We start from the raw sequence: 17,500 nt of genomic DNA on the forward strand, positions 1-17,500 counted from the left end.
GTGTGCACGTGTGTGTTTATTATTTATTCCAGCATCATCCTGGTCAGGCTCACAGTGGGTCCACTGCTACACAGAAAGTGAACAGTATACAGCCTGGACAGGGCACCTGTTCATTGCAATTAAACGTAAGGGGCGACCAATCTCACTTCTGCATGTTTTTCTGAGGCACCTGGAGCCTCATGGGCACAAAAACAACATGCCAAAGTCCACATGAACAGTGACCAGAGGCAAGGATGGAGCCCAGGCCTTCATGACCCTGTGTGTGTGTGTATGATGTAGAATATGTTCTCATGATGAACACACACTCAGTTCTCAGGCTCTGTGTGTAAATCTGTTTTAATTTAGCCCCCTGTTACGCCCCCCCCCCCCCCCCCCCCCCCCCGCGCCCACCTCCCCCGAGTCTTGTAAACCCGACCAATCAGAGTCCAGCACACGACTCTGAACGGAAAAGCTTCTCGCCGATGTACACACGAAAAAAATCAAACAATTCTCATCCTGCCGCTGTCAGAAGTTTAGAACATGAAGGAACATGAAGGTCACTGAAGATAAATCCAGGTTTTAATGGAGATGTTAAAGGTTCTGTTATAAACGACCACGTGATTGGTTAGGAGAGCTCACATGACATGTGGAGGTGAAGGTTGAGGTGGACCTTCAGAAGATCTCACAACCTGCTCTCACACTAACAGAAGAAGTTCAGACGGAAACCAGCTGTGGAAAAGACCTGCAGGATGACCTGAAGGCAGCAGGAACAACAGTTACACCAAAAACATAAGCACTGAACTGCACCAGAAATCTGCTCTGTTATTCTCCGCTCCTAGTACAACAGTCCCGCGAGAGTGTGTCTGTGGGAATTTGTGCTCAGTTAGTAAGAATAATGTGTCCGAGGTTGTGTAAACGAGGTCACAAATCTTTGCAGGTGATCAGCGGGACGCTTGAGTTCCTCCGTACTTCGGCCCACATCTTTATGGGCCTTCCCCAAACTGTTGCCAAAAAGCTTACTGGTTTATTCACCTGTTTGCAGTGGGTGTGGCCTAAACACCTGAGTGAATCATTAGAAGGGTCGTCCACATACTTTTGGTCGTGTAGTGTATTTAAGTGATGTTTTCATTCCAAGTATTCATGCATCTGGAACGCTGTGTACAGGAGGAACAGGATGCTGCTATGTGGGAGTGTGTGTGTGTGTGTGAGTGTGTGAGTGTGTGAGTGTGTGTGAGTGTGTGAGTGTGTGTGAGTGTGTGTGTGTGTGTGTGTGTGTGTGTGTGTGTGTGAGTGTGTGTGAGTGTGTGTGTGTGAGTGTGTGTGTGTGTGTGAGTGTGTGTGTGTGTGTGTGTGAGTGTGTGTGTGTGTGAGTGTGTGTGTGTGAGTGTGTGTGTGTGTGAGTGTGTGTGTGTGTTTGTGTGTGTGAGTGTGTGTGTGTGTGAGTGTGTGTTTGTGTGTGTGAGTGTGTGTGTGTGAGTGTGTGTGTGTGTGTGTGTGTGTGTGTGTGTGTGTGTGTTAATGAGACTAATTTAATTCCTCCGATCGCACCGCCGAGTGGCGCCGCACGAACGCTTCTCCGTCCCCGTGTAAACATGTGTGTTTGGGAGCAGCCGCAGGTTCGGATCGTAAACAATGACTGAATGATGAACTGCGCCGATGTTCAGATTAGCCTGACGGCTGCGGCTGCGGTCACCGGCTAAGCCGATCCCACAGCGGGAAGGACAAACAGGAAACGAGGCGCTTTGTTTACCAGAGTTCGTGTTACCATCGAGAGCCGAGGGAGAGCAGCGCGGGGTCAAATGTCACGGCATGAGCCAATGAACATCCAGCACGCACACACACACACACACACACACACACACACACTTCCGTGCTCTCTGTCCCCATTAAAATCCTCAGGGTGAAACCATAACGTCCCGTTTTTGGATATATTTGGATAGACGTGGATCATTTTCCTGCGCACTCTGGCGACCCCTGCTGGCTGCACGAGCGAATGCGCATGCGGAGGACCACACTACGCTCTCTGTATTCTTCCACCATTTACCATCTAAGTAGCTAGCAAACTAAGTCATAGAATTAGCTGTAATGATACAAATGAAGGTGTTGGAATAATAAAATTCAGTTATAAGAAGACAAACGAAACGTTTTAGAAACTGTACGTGTTTATTGGATGTAATTATGTTAAATAAACATTCTAAGTAGTATTGATGACTTGTAGGGAAAATCACTCAAGTTAATAAGTTATTTTTTCAGCTGGGGAAGACGAGGAAGCCGCTGAAGGTGTTTCTGAGCAGCAAATCCTCATACAGAGCGTAGTTTGTAAGGAGACGGATGTAAACCACGTCCGAGGTGTCCAGTTCCAGGACCAGGGCGCCGGACACGTGTCTGGCTTTCCCGTCGCTGTCGTACTCGCCCAGGTGCATCAGGTGCTGGCCGTTTTTATACAGATTGACCCCCATGTTGTGGCTGTTGCTGTTGTAGGCGGCGGCCGTGAAGCGGATGTAGTACACGCCTTTAACTGGAGCTGTAAACACACCTGTGATCAACACAAAGCTTCATCAGTAGGGCCCTGCTAAGTGCAGATTAACCTGTAAACGTGAGGCACTTGAATGCTGCACGATTGAAAAACGTTAAACAGCTAAACACAAACTTTACATTTTACAGCAAATTACACATATTTTACATGTTACATAGATTAATTACACATATTACATGGGGAATGGCTCATTTCACGGTCCGTGACGTGATTTTCACCACCGTGAATTCGGTACAGCTTTAATAATCTGTAACGGTGACACTGTGACGGTGAGCATTCGCTGTAGCTGTCAATTTTAGGTGAAAAACAGTTTAAGAGTGGAAAAATATAAAAGACCCGAACAATATTGTGACAGAAAGGCTATCACAGTGACTGCCAAACAAATTAGCCTTTAGCAGTAGCATGGGTGCACACATGGACTAGCGGCTAAAGGCTACATCAGTGATAACATTACAGCAGTACCAACAATAAACATTATAGACATAAAGAAACCACACCACACATGTTGTTAACAAATAAACTGTTTATTTTACTTATCCTGTCATTGTGATGCCAGTTGTTTGGTTGTTACACTCCCCATTTGTGCAGGCAACTATTCATATAAAAGTGCTTCTTAGCAAAAGGTAATAGAGTATCAGTGCTTTTTGAGATCTAATTCACAGTCTGGCTGTAAAACAAACACTTGACTTTATCCTGTTTGTCCTCCAACCTGTGTTGAATGATCGTAGCTGTATGTAAGGGAGCACTATCACCCATTTTCCAAACATAATCCTGTTCCTATCAGCTTTTTTATTGCTCACAGGTCCAGGTTTTGTACTCCTTACACCAAGTTACGCATCTTTTTGCACCTGCTATGCATTCATGCTTTTGAAGACTGGATTATATAAATGCTCGTTTAATTTCGGGGGTATTTGGGGGGCTGTAAAACTTTTGGGTGTCTGTGATCGCTGCTCCGTTTTCCCTCGTGGTTCCTTAAGGTTTGATTTATGCTGCTATTACTTTTGAGACAGTTCCTCTTTAAACAGTTATTATTCACCCAGTATTTAGCCTCTTTGGAACTCTGTTAGTTGCCTCGTAATGCTTTAGAATGTCACATATTAAAAATACATAGTTAGATGTGATTTTTAGCTGACGTTAATTATGATCACCTCACCCTTTTAGACGTGATCGTCACTGTAAAGTCTAAAGTCAGACTTTTTAACTCTGTGTAATTAAATTAAACATTAGTTCATCTAAAAATGGGCGATATAAAAATCGTATCGTACCCGTGTGTGAGTTGTAGGCTCCTCCGATGTTGCTGATGACTTTGCTGTAGATCAGATTGGTTTCGGTGTTGAACGGACCTTTCTGTCCTGCTGCCAATCCGGCGCTGAACGCCACCTTCGGTTGACCTGCAGTCAGTAAAGTACACGACAATAAACCCAGCTTATCAGGTAGGTAGTGGGGAGCAGGACGGGTCACTAGATCCTCACACAGACCCAGTGTTGAGCGTTTGTGTTCGTTACCTGCGTTCATCATCTTCAGACTCTCCAGCTCCGTCTTCATGATCGACAGCTCGCTCCCTTGAGCTCGAATAACAAAAACAGCATGAAAAGTTCGTGTTTAAAAAATAAATAAACGTTTTAGACACAAATGTTTTTTTTTTACTTTTCCAGACTTCGTACCTCCGTTCTGTTTCCTCAGACTGTCCAGCTCGGTCTCTTTATCCACCAGTCTGGTCTCCAGCGCTGTTATTCAAACGTAAATAAGATCATGAACGTAGGAAGGAGTTGCACATTGGGAACCAAACTCACAAAACCAATTTAATGCCAATTACAAACAAAATGCTGTTGCTGCTGTAGTCTAGTGGTTAAGGTGCCTAGCAATCATGAAGTTGCTGATTCAAACCCCACCACTGCCAGGTTTCCACTGTTGGGCCAAACCCAAACCCAAACCCTCAATTGCCCAGACAGTACACTGCAAGTAACTGTGGATAAAAGCGTCTCCTAAATGCTGTAAATGTTATTAAGATGCGTGAGGGTTTGATCACCTGCGGTTTTTTTCTCCATGTAGTCGAGCTTCACCTTGAGCTCAGCCAGAGCGGCGCCGTGCTGATACACCAGATCTCGAACCTGCTTCACGTCCGCAGAGGGATCCGGAGTCAACGAGACTTGCTGGAGGCTGATCTTCACGAACACCAGAACAAAAACCGTAATGATGGAAGTTCTCTCCATCTTGTAACGTTCTCGTCTCTGTACAGCTTCTGACGGACTGAATTGTTGATCTTTAGATAGAAATCACTGAAATCGTGGATCCAGTTCCAGTGCAGGTACTGGAAATGAGAGCAAACCAGTACAGCGATTCAACACCCTCATACTGACGACCTTTTATAGACGAACCGAACACAAGCTGCGCTCCTGCTAATGATTGAACACTGAACAAACACACGAGGAACCTCAGTGCTGGAATGTGATCTGACGGTACAGAGAGGTTCATGAAGGTTAGGAGTTTCCCACATGGTCAGGAACGGTTTCCCCGAACCTCGGACATACGTACAGTAATTTTGTGTATTGAGAAACGTGCAGCATTTAGCAGACAAATGTATGCATTTATCTCCCATTTTTTCCCAATCTAGTCATATCCAAGTCCCCAGTTGTATCTCTTCCACTGCTGCAGACCCCAAGCCTGACTGATGCGAGTTTACACAGGGATCAGTATCACGTACGGAGAGTCAGGCACTGCTCTCCGTTATTCACCGTCTCTGTACAGCACCTCGACCAGCCAGCAGAGGTCACACTATTACACCGGTAATATGAAATTCCTTTCACCTGCCCACCCACCCACCCTCAGACACAGCCAGTCGTGTCTGTGTAGGCCCCTGGTCGGCTAACAACAGAGCTGGCTTTCTAATTCGAGATCTTGAGATGCCAGCAGTGGTGGACCGCTAGCTTTGACACCGATTGTTTTTTATTGTGTAAAATACTGGAACATCTGATAGAAAACCTTTAGATTCTGTGAGTGAAACCCGGTCTAAAGGAAAAGACAAAAAACGCTGATGATAATAATGATGATCAAGAGATTTAATGATTAAAAATAGGTTGAAGTAGGAGGGGTTTGAGACGAGGAGCTTTACTGATGGAAAACAGGTGGAGATCTTTGAGATGAGGAACACTGGATGATGATGGAGACCTTTGGGACTGAGGAGCTTTATTGATAGAACGTTGGATGAAGACGGAGACGTCTGAGATGTTCCTGAACTGGACGAAGTGCTTCCTTCAGTTGAAGACTGTAAGTGAGAGTAAAAGAGGTAAAAACTGTTAGTTTACACACCGTGAACGTTTCAAAATGGTGATGAAGCTTCATAAACTGGTGTTATAAAGACTTACAGCTTTTCAGCTTCTTCCACATCGACGGCTTCACATTCTTCTGCTCTGAACGTTTGGCTTCAGCGTTTCTCATCTGCTCCTCCTGCTTCTTTCTCTCAATCTCCACCTTTCTCCTCTGTTCTTCAATCTTTCTCACCAGTTCTGCTCGTTCCATCTCCACCCTTCGTTCTTCTTCCTTCTTTCTCTCCTGTTCTCTTCTCTCCTGTTCTCTTCTCTCCTGTTCTTTTCTCATGATCTCCGCCTTTCTTTCTTCTTCCTTCTTTCTCTCCTGTTCTCTTCTCTCCTGTTCTCTTCTCTCCTGTTCTTTTCTCTGTTCTTCGATCTTTCTCTCCAGTTCTGCTCGTTCCATCTCTGCCTTTCTCCTCTCCTCTACCTTTCTGTGCTCTATGCTCCCGTTCCACAGTCTCATCGTGAGTTCCTCCTGCCTCCTCCTCCTCTCGTCCGCCTCTCTCCTCTCGGCCTCGGCCGCCTTTTCCTGGTATTTTCTCGTCAGCTCTTGTCGGCGTTTCTCTTCCTCTCTCTGTTTCTTGAGTCGTTCTTTTTGGAGAAAGGTCTCGTGGTCGTTGTTGAGATGTTTGGCCTGTTCCTCCCACTTCTCCTCCAGAGCTTTCATCTTCTCATCCTCCTTCCTGATCTCCTCCTCTCTCTGTTTCTTCTTCCATTCTTCTGGATTTTTTATCCAGTATCTCCACTCATTGTCGTCTGTCATGTTCTCTTTCTTCTGCTGGTTTCTTTGCTCGTTCTGCAGTTCTTTTGGCTTCTCTTCAGACTTCTTTACCTCGCTCAACGTCTCTTTCTGTCCTATTCCGTCTCTTTCAGTGTTCTTCTGCTTCTCTGCTTCATCACGTCTTACGTCTTTCATCATTTCTCTCTCGTTTTGCTTCTTTCTTTCGCCTTTTTCGATCTCAGTCTGTCTCTGTCGTTCCTCCTCCACATCTTTCTTTCTTTCCTCAAACTCCATCTTCACCTTCTTAAACGTCTCCTCTTTCTCTCTTTCAATCTCTCTCTGCTTCTCTTCAAACTCTTCCTCCATCTTCTGCTTCATCTCTTCCATTTTTCTCTCGTCTTCTTTTCGTCTTCTGTCTCTCGTCGTTTCCTCCTCTCTTTGTCGTGTCCGTTCCTCCTCCGTCTTTCTCTCCTCGTCCATCTTCCTCAACTTCTCCTGCCTCTCTTTTTCCATCTCATCCTGCTTCTGTCTTTCTCTCTCCATTTCTTTCTGTCTCTGATCCAGCTTCTTCTCCAGCCTTTTCAACTCCTCATTTCTCTCATCGTCCATCTCTCTGTGTCTCAGACGTTCTCTCTCAGCCTCGCTCTTCATCTTCTGCTTCATCTTATGCTTCATCTCGGCCTCCCTTTGCTTCTTTCTTTCTTTCACCTCCGTCCCCCCCGGGACGTCCAGTTCTTGCCGTGCCATGGCGGTGGGTTCCTCACGCACCACCCTGGCTTTCTTCATTTCTTTTATTTTGCTCTTCAGCTCCTGGTGTTTCTCCAGCAGCCTCCTGTTCATCTCTCTCAGTCGTTTATTCTCCTCCATCAGTTCTTCTTTCTCCTCCATCTCTCGCTGCAGCTTCTCACGGAGACTCTTGAGTTCTGCCAGCGTTTCTGATTGCCCGCCATTAAAAGCCCTCCGCAGCTCCTCGGCTTTACTGAGCTTCACCTCCTGGAGCTGCTCCTCGAGGAGCCTCAGACGGGCTTCCAGTTGGGATTTTTCCGTCTCCTTCTTTGTATTAGTGTTGGAACCCATCCGAGACAGAAACGTCTCCATCTTCTCCTGGAGCTCCCTCACGTTTTTCTCCATGTTTCTGAGCTCTTTGTCTCGGTTCCTGTCCTCTGCCGGATGATACGTGTCTCGTATCTGGGCGTCCCGGGGACACGGAGTCGCCTCTCTGTACCGGTTGCTTCTTTGGAGGCTTCTGATCCTTTCCATGGCGCTCTGAAACGTCAAAACATTTTAATAACGGTTAATAAACCTCATGAACAAAAACATTCATCATTAGTTTTCATACAGAACCTAGCAGAGTGGGTGTTGCACAGAAACGTGGGTCCTGTGGACCTGGGTTCGATCTCTGTGAGGAAGTTCTTTGTTTTTATTCCCGTCCCAAATACATGCTGATGGTTAATCAGCTTCTGTAATCTGTTCCTAAGTGAGTCAGTGACATTATTCAGGCTGTTTTCTTTCCCTGTGCCCACCTGGACCCTGACCAGTATTTGTTTTAGCATTAGCATTGTTTTAGCCCCTCTCGGTTGCTGGCAATGTTACTAACATGCCAAGCTAAGTGATGCTTCAGGTAGGCACCTGATCACATAATTACAGCGACGTGTCTGATTGGTGGGTATTTTTCCCTTGGAATTGTGGGTAGTGTAGTACTTAAACACCTCCACATGGTGGAGCTATTGGCACTGTTGTCGTCTTTAGGTGTACACTGCTAGCCAAAAGTATTTAGACACCCCTTTATATTATTAATTTATTTTGGATATTAACGTCTCACCCTCCATTTGTTCTCCACCCAGCTCATCAGCTCCGTCTCCCTCCGTTCCAGGATGAGCCTCAGCTTTTCCTTCTCCATCTGAAGCGCCACCTCTCTGTGGATCACCTCCATCTCCTCTCTGGTCAATCTGTCGGTTCCCCATCTCGCTCTCACGTGTGCGGTGACCTCCCGACAGCGGGACTCCAGGTCCTCGTCCTTCTGCTCGCTGGGCGTGAGGACGCTGAGGTCGTGAAAGACCAAATGATCGCTCTTACGCTTTTTATTCGCTGCCATTTTTCTTTATTCCTGCAACTGGAAAATAAGTCGCTGGTTCAAGCCTCACTGTTGGGCCCTTGAGCAAGGCCCTTAACCATCAATTGCTTAGACAGTATACTGTTCTTACACATCTCATCTGATCAGATTTACTGCAGTAACACTTTTGAAAGTTTTTTATATCTATCTATAATCTGTCTAAATCTCTTTGTCTGTCTGTCTGTCTGTCTGTCTGTCTGTCTGTCAGTCTATCTATCTATAATTTATCTATCTATCTATAATCTGTCTGTCTATCTATATATCATCTATCTATATATAATCTGTCTGTCTATCTATAATTTATCTATCTATCTATCTGTCTATCTGTCTATCTGTCTATCTATCTATCTATCTATCTATCTATCTGTCTATCTATCTATCTATCTATCTATCTATCTATCTATCTATCTATCTATCTATCTATCTGTCTATCTATAATCTGTCTATCTATATATCATCTATCTATCTATAATCTGTCTGTCTATCTATATATCATCTATCTATATATAATCTGTCTGTCTATCTATAATTTATCTATCTATCTATCTGTCTGTCTGTCTGTCTGTCTGTCTGTCTGTCTATCTATCTATCTATCTATCTATCTATCTATCTATCTATCTATCTATAATCTGTCTATCTATATATCATCTATCTATATATAATCTGTCTGTCTATCTATAATGTATTTATCTATAATCTATATATCTTTCTGTCTGTCTGTTTCTAAATGATGAAGTCGAAATAAACACAAATTTACTCACAAACAAGAAAAATCTGCTGCTGCTCTAAACCGTCCGTCTGCTGAAGTCGGGTTTGAATAATAACAAGTTTATTAACAACCATCTCTTGTGATAAAGTAATCGCCCCCCTCTGGTTCACTGCTGTATATTATTGTACGTGTGTCTCATTTCATTATTTTAAATCATTAAATAAGAAATTTTACGTGAAGGAAACTTTATTTATTTGAAGAACAAGGTCATCAACAGCCATCTCTTGTTGAAAAGGTAATTACCTCCGTATTTATTCTTGCTCAATTATTGCTGTCATGCTTCTCTAGATCCACAAGAGGTCGCCAGAGTCACACTGCAAACACGCCAGTAGGTCTTAATAGATCGATCATCACAAACTATTGCATAAAATATTATAATAATTTAAAAACTGTTGTACATTATTGTAATAATTAAGATTATTAAATAAAACTTTAACATGAAGGAAACTTTATTTTTGTATGTATTTATTTAAAAAACAGCCATATCCGTGCTTGCTCAAACTTTTTTGTCATGACTCTCTAAGTCCACTAGAGGTCGCCAGAGCCACACTGTAAACACGCCAGTAGTTTCATCACAAACTATTATAATAAATAAGTGTTCTTCTTTCTTTCTTAACCACAACAAATCTATATTGTGGTGATTTTTAACATGTTTATTTAATGATCCATGTTTATCCTGAGCAGGGACAGAAAAACTTCACCATTTAGTGTTTTTTTACATGACTTTGATTTATTAACTTTGTGAGGTCGCTCATTTCCCCTTTTTCCCCCCTTTGCCCTTCTTGCCCTTCTTGCTCTTGCTTTTGCTCTTGTTCTTCATGGCTTTGCGGACACTCCATCCCCTCCACACGGCCTGAATAATAATGGCGGCGCGGCTCTTCGTCTGAAGCTCCTTTTCCTCCTCGACCCGCCGCTCCTGCGCCCGGCGTCGCTCCTCCATGATCTGGGCGTACTCCGGCTCCAGGACGACGTGAAGCTCCTGCAGGTCCTTCAGCTCGGCCCTCTCTTCCTCGTACATCTGCATCAGCTTCTCCAGCTCCACCTAAATACAAACAGCAACCAATCCACCTTCTGCATGTGTCTTATACTTAAAGGAACTCATACAGACACAAAAATAGCATCCAAAACTCTGTACAGACACTCAGGCTTGAATGTTTGAAGACTCCTCACCTGTTTTTCTCCCAAATCTGAATCATAGCGCTTGATCAGATTTTCTATCTGTGTCTCCAACTTTTTATTTTTCTGCAGAGAGGATAAGAATAAGCTCCAGACCCACCACGACCCTGACCCTCCTTATAAAAATAAATAAATAATTGATACACATATCCTGATACACACACACACACACACACCTTGCGGAGCGTGGTTCCTGACTCCCAGTGCTCGGCGCTGATGTTGGTGAGTTGAGTTTGGAGCTGATCTGCTCGGAGCTGCAGCCGCTGACGTTTCTCCTCTGAGTTCTTCTGATCTGAGATCTTCTGCTGTACTGAGTCTGTCTGAATCTTCAACACGTTCTCCTGCTTCTCTTTTATTATTCTCTGTAGAGAATCCTTCCTCCTACTGATCTCCTCATCCCTCCTACTGAGCTACATGAGGAGAAGGAGATGGACAGGACAACAGACAGTTTTTGTTTACAGTGGATTTATAGATAGATAGATACTTTATTTATCCCGAAGGAAATTATTGAGCTTTCCTGCTATGACAAAGCGGAGATAAACACACTCACACTCAGAGCGCTCAGAAGGACATACAGCGCCCTCTTGCTGTAACACTCAGATTGAGCGAGTGAGTATGTTTAGCCGGTGATATGATACCTATACAATGACATGTACAGACGATAATTTACACAGATACTCATCCTCACTTCCTCGTCTCTTTCCCGTTCGGCCTCGGCCACGTCCTTCTCCAGCTTGTCGATCCGCTCCAGGTTGCTTCGGTGCCTCACAGTCGCCTCCTGCGCTCGACGCTTGAGTTTTTGCTCCTCGCTAGGCGTGGTCACCAGCCTCTCCAACACCACGTCTCTGAAGTTCTGTAGCCCCTCTGCTAGCTTCTGCACCACCCTCAGGTCCTCCTCTAAGACCGGTCCTGCTCCCTGGAGTGCCGTCCCCACCAGCGCCGCCGCTTCCAGCGTCGTCCCATGAGGCCTCGCGACGCGTAGGAAGTCCCGCAGTGAGTTCTGGACGTCCTGAGCGGCGGGCGCTTCTTGGTTCCTGTCCTGTTCCTGCGTGCTGTGGTAAATCTCAGACAGTCGCAGATGTTCCTCGAGTAAATTAGCTGCGTGGTCTCCGAGCACCAGCGAGGCCTGATCAGAACATTCGAGTTTATCAGGCAAACAGGACAAAAGTTTCATCTTGTGGATGGACTCGTCCAGGACATTAATGATGCGCTGAGCTTCAGGGGGCTGAGCGTCCAGCTTCTTCCTGCACTGCTCGGACATGATTGGATTACAGAGAGCGTACCAGAAAACACACAGGAGCTCCTGATGAGGGTTTTACCATCCTGAGGAATAAAGATCTGACATCAGATAAGGAAACTAACAATAAAATACTAAACAACACAATAAAACTGTAACATCTTCAGAATATTTACATCCACAGCGTTTAGCAGACGCTTTTATCCAAAGCGACTTACAATCATGACTGAATACAGTTGAGGGTTAAGGGCCTTGCTCAGGGGCTCAACAGTGGCAGCAGTGGGGCTTGAACCGACAATCTTCCGATTACTAGTCCAGTACCTTAACCACTGAGCTACCACTAATGTGGTTACTGAGGTTAAATGACATTTGCAGCATTTAGCAGACGTTTTGATCCAAAGCGACTTACAATTATGACTTATGAATTTGAGCAATTTAGGGTTAAGGGCCTTGCTCAGGGGCCCAACAGTGGCGGTGCTTGAACTGGCAACTTTCTGATTGCTAGTCCATTACCTTAACCGCTGAGCTACCTCTGCCCCTGAGTGAGTAATAATAATAATAATAATAATAATAATAATAATAATAATAATAATAATAATAATAATAATAATAATAATAATAATAATAATAATAATAATAATAATAATAATAATAATAATAATAATAATAATAATAATAATAATAATAATAATAGTAGTGGGCGGCATGTTGGATGTTGGTGAGGTGGGTAGCGCTGTCGCCAAACAGCAAGAAGGGGGTGGGTTTGATTCCCAAGCCCCTTCTGTGTAAAGTTTGCATGTTCTCCATGTGTCTGTGTAGGTTTCCTCCGGGTGCTCCGGTTTCCTCCCACAACCCAAAGATGTGCACTCGGGTTAATTGGAGCTACTAGAAATGACCCTAAGTGAGGTGACCTGTCCGGGGTGTATCCCTGACCAGGATAAAGCGGTGATAAGACAATAAATAAATAAATGAATGAGTATAATAATAGTGACAAAACTTAAAAGAAAATAGTGAAGTGCAGTATACAGGTAATATTAAATACATTTTTGAAGTGTTTAGGGTTTATAAAATACACATAATAATAAATTATAAAAAAAACACATTATACTCACCACTGTTATGGTTCTCACAGTTTTATTTAGTTTATTGAGTTTATTGCTGCATTAATGTTGGTGTTATTACTCTTGGCTGAGCTGCCTGTGATATGAAGTTTGTTTTGACGCGGGTTGCTATGGGACTCACTGACAGGACATTTAATGACACTTCTGTAAATGTATTATTGTTATTATTATTCACTATTATATCATATTTAACCTTTATTTGTGTGTAAACACACCAAATTACAAAATAATGTTAAAAATAAATCTTATAAAAATAAAAACTTGAATGAATTCCAGCATCATACGGGCGGTTTGAGGACTTTTATTTTGACGCTTGATTAGCTCTTGTTGTAAAATGAAAGCTCTCGGGTTGTGTTTCAAATCAGACCTTGGTCTATATCTAGGTGCCTAATGTGTGCTGGTAGATATGCGCACTATTTAGTGCACTTTGGTTAAAAATGACAGATATTTAGGATACGCTGCACTTTTAATGTTGTGTTAGCTCATCTGTCCGGAAAGTGTGTAGATAAAAGTGTAGATAAAGTTAGTTTTATAATTCAGCATTTATTTTTGCGTGTATATAAAGTAAAATATAAATGTTATATAAAGTGTCAGCCGAGGTTTTTGTTTGTTTTCAGTTTTTGGTTGAAATGAGCGACTTGACAGGAGAAGTTGAATAATCCAGCTGTAACATGTAGAATGTTGGAAGTTAACTGCAGTTTATTAAAGCTTCATTATCTGCACAGTTCAGCTGTTATTAAGTTTAATAATTATTGATTTGATTAATCAGTGTTTGGGTGAATAAAGGTGCAGGATGACTGACGGGGATGATGATGTTCCTCTCATTTTAACCTGCGATGATCAATCGGCTGATCTTCCACCGGAGGAAAGTGAGTAACATTATTCATCAGCTCTGATTAAAGATAGATCAACAATAGAAATGTTGCTTGTTTAAACTTTACTTTTGTACATTTGCATTAAAGCTGCCATGTTATTGTGGCTATTAAGTCATGGAATGGAAGTCTGGGTGCAGGCTGCATAAATGCTGATACAGATGAAGTCAGAAGTTTACACACTTGTCAGAGACATGTTTTCCACATAGCTAAATAATAAGGTTTATTTATATGTGTATTATGTGTTATCTACAAATATTCTGCATCAAAATTACACACAGCAAACTAGACGAGAATCTGGTGACTTCTCTGTGCCCATATAAACAGGCTTAGTTTCACCGCACCCTAAATAAAGTACATAAATGGCAGTACATAAAAGTCTCCTGACCAGATGGGGAAATTTCTCAGGGCGGTCAAGAACACGTGACACTGTCCGCTGTCAAGCGAGCTTCACACTGCTGTGGGCTGTACTGCTGATCACATAGACGAAGAGAATTCAGTGACGGGTTCGGTTTTGCCCGGCGGCTTTCAAGCACATTATGATGTAAAGCTTGTTTGACTGCAGACAGTGTCACATTCGTTTCAGCAGCTTTGATTTCATGGCAGATCTGTTTATTGATTTCCCTTGAGTGAAAAGTCATAGACCTTGGCAGCAGACTACTGTTCCAGGTACAATGACTCTGGTTCTGTAGATGTTCTTTCTGAAGGTTTCAGGTTGATCTGGATCTCATTGTTCGGGTGTGATGCTGGTTGATCTCCGCGAAGGACGTCATGAACTCGTTATTCATAAACAGAGCCCTGGTGAGCGCTCAGGCGTGCGTGATTTCGGGTCGGGAGGCTCGGGACTTTGGCCTGAATTTTCCTCCTCGTAGGGAGTTTTCAGTTCCTCAATGAAACTGGCCGGTCACGGACGGCGACCTCAGTTCCAGTCAGAGATTCTTTCAGATCCACTCTGAGATGGTTACGCCGTGGTAGATCTGAGATCTGAATCTGTTTACTCTCGTCTCAGACGTCCAGGTATCAACATGTGGACCAAAAAATTCCAAAAAACATCTAGACCAGAGGTGAGAGACCTAATCAAACGACCCTCAACGTCTGTTTCTAAAACGTTTCTTTTACAGACTTGTTCACCACTTGAGCTTAAAAAACAAGATCCACGTTAACGACCTGCCCGAGCTGAACGACCCGATTTGAAAACTTTATACCCAAAAAAGGACTTTGGGTTTTGAGACACATGTTGGCGCAGAAAAAAGGAGGTAAAAAGAGGAAGAACCTCTGCCCAGAAATAAGGAAGTGACACCAGAAGCTTTCTTGAAAAGCCAAGACTCCAAGTCATACTTTGATTATTGTTATTTGAAGATACTGATTACACTGAGGAAGAACTCACGCTGAATTGTGGTTCGGGCGATTTTGCTCACATGGACTAAAGCATGGAACCGATTCTGGAGCTTTTCTAGAGGAGGTGGAGGTTCAGGGTTCCAGAATTTCACTACTGTTGACTCTCGGAGGTTCTGCCCAGTCTGAGGTGCATTTTGAGCACCTTCAGCACTTTGGGTTTGATTCTCTTGATTCTACAGAGTAAATTTTTGGATGGAGGAGTACCAGGGTCAGTAGTTTACTCTGGAGACCGACTGACGTCTGATTGTCCTGCGCGGTCATCTTCTTTCTGCACTGGTATGTGGATATGGCGTGAGTGAGTCTGCGCTGCAACCAGAACTGTTGGAGCTTGTTCGACATCCCGTGCTTTAATATAGTCGCCACACTTCTTTGCAGCTATAACAGCCTTTACTCAGGGTTGAGGTTTGCAGACGTTTCTCCGGATCAAAGCTTTAAGCAGAAAATCCAAGTCATGCTGCTTTATTGTTTTCTTTGCAGACGGGGTTGGGAGCTACGATACCGCGAACAGCGTGAACATCCCTGAAGTCCTGGACTCCATTTCCCACAATTCCTTGCGGCAGAGCTGGGAAATGAATTACCAAGAAGCAGCTATATATCTCCAGGTAATTTTGGACTGTGTCTCAAATGGTGCAGTCTATACTTACTTTGTACCCTCTGTACTTCATGTGTGTGTGTGTGTGTGTGTGTGTGTGTGTGTGTGTGTGTGTGAGATTTATTAGGAAGGGGAGGATAACGATAAGTTCTACACCCACCCGAAGAACCCTCGCGCTCTCAGTGCGTACCTGTTCGTTCACAATCATCTCTTTTACCTGATGGAGCTGCTGACGGGGATGCTGCTCTTGCTGCTCTCGCTCTCTGAGGCGCCCGCCGTGCCCTTCCTTCGACTCGACGTCTACGTGAGTACCTGTGTGTGTGTGTGCGTGTGCGTGTGCGCCACCTCCTGGTGTATCTTCACTGTGTTAATGTTCTAAATATCCGGCCTTGTGACCAGGGTTGCCAGATTACAGCATTTGCAGCTACTTGGCAACCCTGTGTCTCTTGAAACTAGTGGCTAATGTGTGTAAAAGCGTGTGTGTGTGTGTGTGTGTGTGTGTGTGTTTCTCTGCAGGTTCATGCCACTCTGGAGCTGTTGGTGCTGGTGTTGGTGGCTTTTGAGCTGTGTATGAAACTGCGATGGCTCGGCTTTCACACCTTCATACGACACAAGAGAACCATGGTTAAGGTGTGTGTGTGTGTGTGTGTGTGTGTGTGTGTGTGTGTGTGTGTGTGTGAAAGAGAGAGAGAGTTCTGTGGTATCTGCTACCACTTCCGAGTGAACATCTCCACCCCTGGTAGATGATGCACAAACGCCCGACCGTCCACGTGATCAGTTGACCTCCTGTCATAGCTCTAACATCCAGTTCTGATGCCTGCCTGCCCACTGTAGGTGCTTTTGGTGGTGGGCAGGAGTTGGCTTTGACTGGCACAGTGCATCAAACCCTTCTGTGATCTTCTGTTGGTCCATACCAGGCTCCACGGCCTTCGTGTCCTCTGGCATCAGTGTCAGTGAGTCTTGGCCGCCCAACAACCCGTCAGCAGTTGGTGGCCACTACCTCAGCCCGGTGGTCTGGTCCCTCAGATCTGCTGCATTAAACATGTGAACTATGAGGAACCTCCAACAGATCCACATCTAACAGATCCCTCACCCTCACACACACCATCAGATCCACATCTAATAGATCCCTCACCCTCACACGCACTATACTGGGGTGGTTCTAATGTTTTGGCTCATTGTGTATGTTTTATATATATATAAGGTAAGATAAGAGATAAGATAACACTTTATTGATCCCGAAGGAAATTGCAAATATAGCTATCTATCTATCTATCTATCTATCTATCTATCTATCTATCTATCTATCTATCTATCTATCTATCTACCTACCTACCTACCTACCTACCTACCTACCTACCTACCTATCTACCTACCTACCTACCTACCTACCTACCTACCTACCTATCTATCTATCTATCTACCTACCTACCTACCTACCTACCTACCTATCTATCTATCTATCTATCTATCTACCTACCTATCTATCTATCTATCTATCTATCTATCTATATATATATATATATACAGTATATATAATTCTGACTCTGTTCCAGACGAGTGTGTTGCTGATCCAGTTTGCTGAGGCGATCGTGGTGTTAGTGAGACAGACGTCTCACCTGAGAGTCACTCGCGCCCTCAGACCAATTTTCCTCGTCGACTGTCGCTACTGCGG

The 17,500-nt window shown here is 44.0% G+C and overlaps 4 protein-coding genes across 4 annotated transcripts in view; 1 reads left to right on the forward strand and 3 right to left on the reverse strand.

Annotated features, from left to right (window-relative positions):
• Positions 1–2,123: 2,123 nt before the first annotated feature.
• Positions 2,124–4,855, reverse strand: LOC134303354 (complement C1q-like protein 4). The gene is made up of 5 exons (XM_062988735.1): positions 4,545–4,855; positions 4,180–4,242; positions 4,021–4,083; positions 3,781–3,906; positions 2,124–2,515 (listed from the first exon to the last, which is right to left on the reverse strand). Exons 1-5 carry the CDS (start codon positions 4,726–4,728, stop codon positions 2,229–2,231), a joined length of 723 nt encoding a protein of 240 aa, XP_062844805.1. The 5' UTR covers positions 4,729–4,855; the 3' UTR covers positions 2,124–2,228.
• Positions 4,856–5,559: 704 nt separating this feature from the next.
• Positions 5,560–9,467, reverse strand: LOC134303353 (trichohyalin-like). Its single transcript, XM_062988734.1, has 4 exons — positions 9,422–9,467; positions 8,370–8,660; positions 5,881–7,813; positions 5,560–5,780 (listed from the first exon to the last, which is right to left on the reverse strand). The coding sequence occupies exons 2-4, from the start codon at positions 8,640–8,642 to the stop codon at positions 5,770–5,772; spliced, it is 2,217 nt and encodes a 738-aa protein (XP_062844804.1). The 5' UTR covers positions 8,643–8,660; positions 9,422–9,467; the 3' UTR covers positions 5,560–5,769.
• A 665-nt stretch (positions 9,468–10,132) lies between these two features.
• iqcd (IQ motif containing D) lies at positions 10,133–13,055 on the reverse strand. The gene is made up of 5 exons (XM_062988743.1): positions 12,955–13,055; positions 11,294–11,928; positions 10,782–11,015; positions 10,600–10,671; positions 10,133–10,471 (listed from the first exon to the last, which is right to left on the reverse strand). Exons 2-5 carry the CDS (start codon positions 11,864–11,866, stop codon positions 10,181–10,183), a joined length of 1,170 nt encoding a protein of 389 aa, XP_062844813.1. The 5' UTR covers positions 11,867–11,928; positions 12,955–13,055; the 3' UTR covers positions 10,133–10,180.
• A 590-nt stretch (positions 13,056–13,645) lies between these two features.
• Positions 13,646–17,500, forward strand: part of tpcn1 (two pore segment channel 1) — a 13,726-nt gene continuing 9,871 nt past the window's right edge. Inside the window, exons 1-5 of the mRNA XM_062988891.1 lie at positions 13,646–13,832; positions 15,711–15,835; positions 15,953–16,129; positions 16,342–16,455; positions 17,382–17,500. The exon at positions 17,382–17,500 is cut by the window's right edge and continues 12 nt beyond it. Coding sequence (XP_062844961.1) covers positions 13,757–13,832; positions 15,711–15,835; positions 15,953–16,129; positions 16,342–16,455; positions 17,382–17,500 — 611 coding nt within the window. The 5' untranslated portion in view covers positions 13,646–13,756. The remainder of the gene's footprint in view (positions 13,833–15,710; positions 15,836–15,952; positions 16,130–16,341; positions 16,456–17,381) is intronic.

Source organism: Trichomycterus rosablanca, chromosome 26 (assembly GCF_030014385.1).
Source record: "Trichomycterus rosablanca isolate fTriRos1 chromosome 26, fTriRos1.hap1, whole genome shotgun sequence".
Lineage (NCBI taxonomy): Eukaryota > Metazoa > Chordata > Actinopteri > Siluriformes > Trichomycteridae > Trichomycterus > Trichomycterus rosablanca.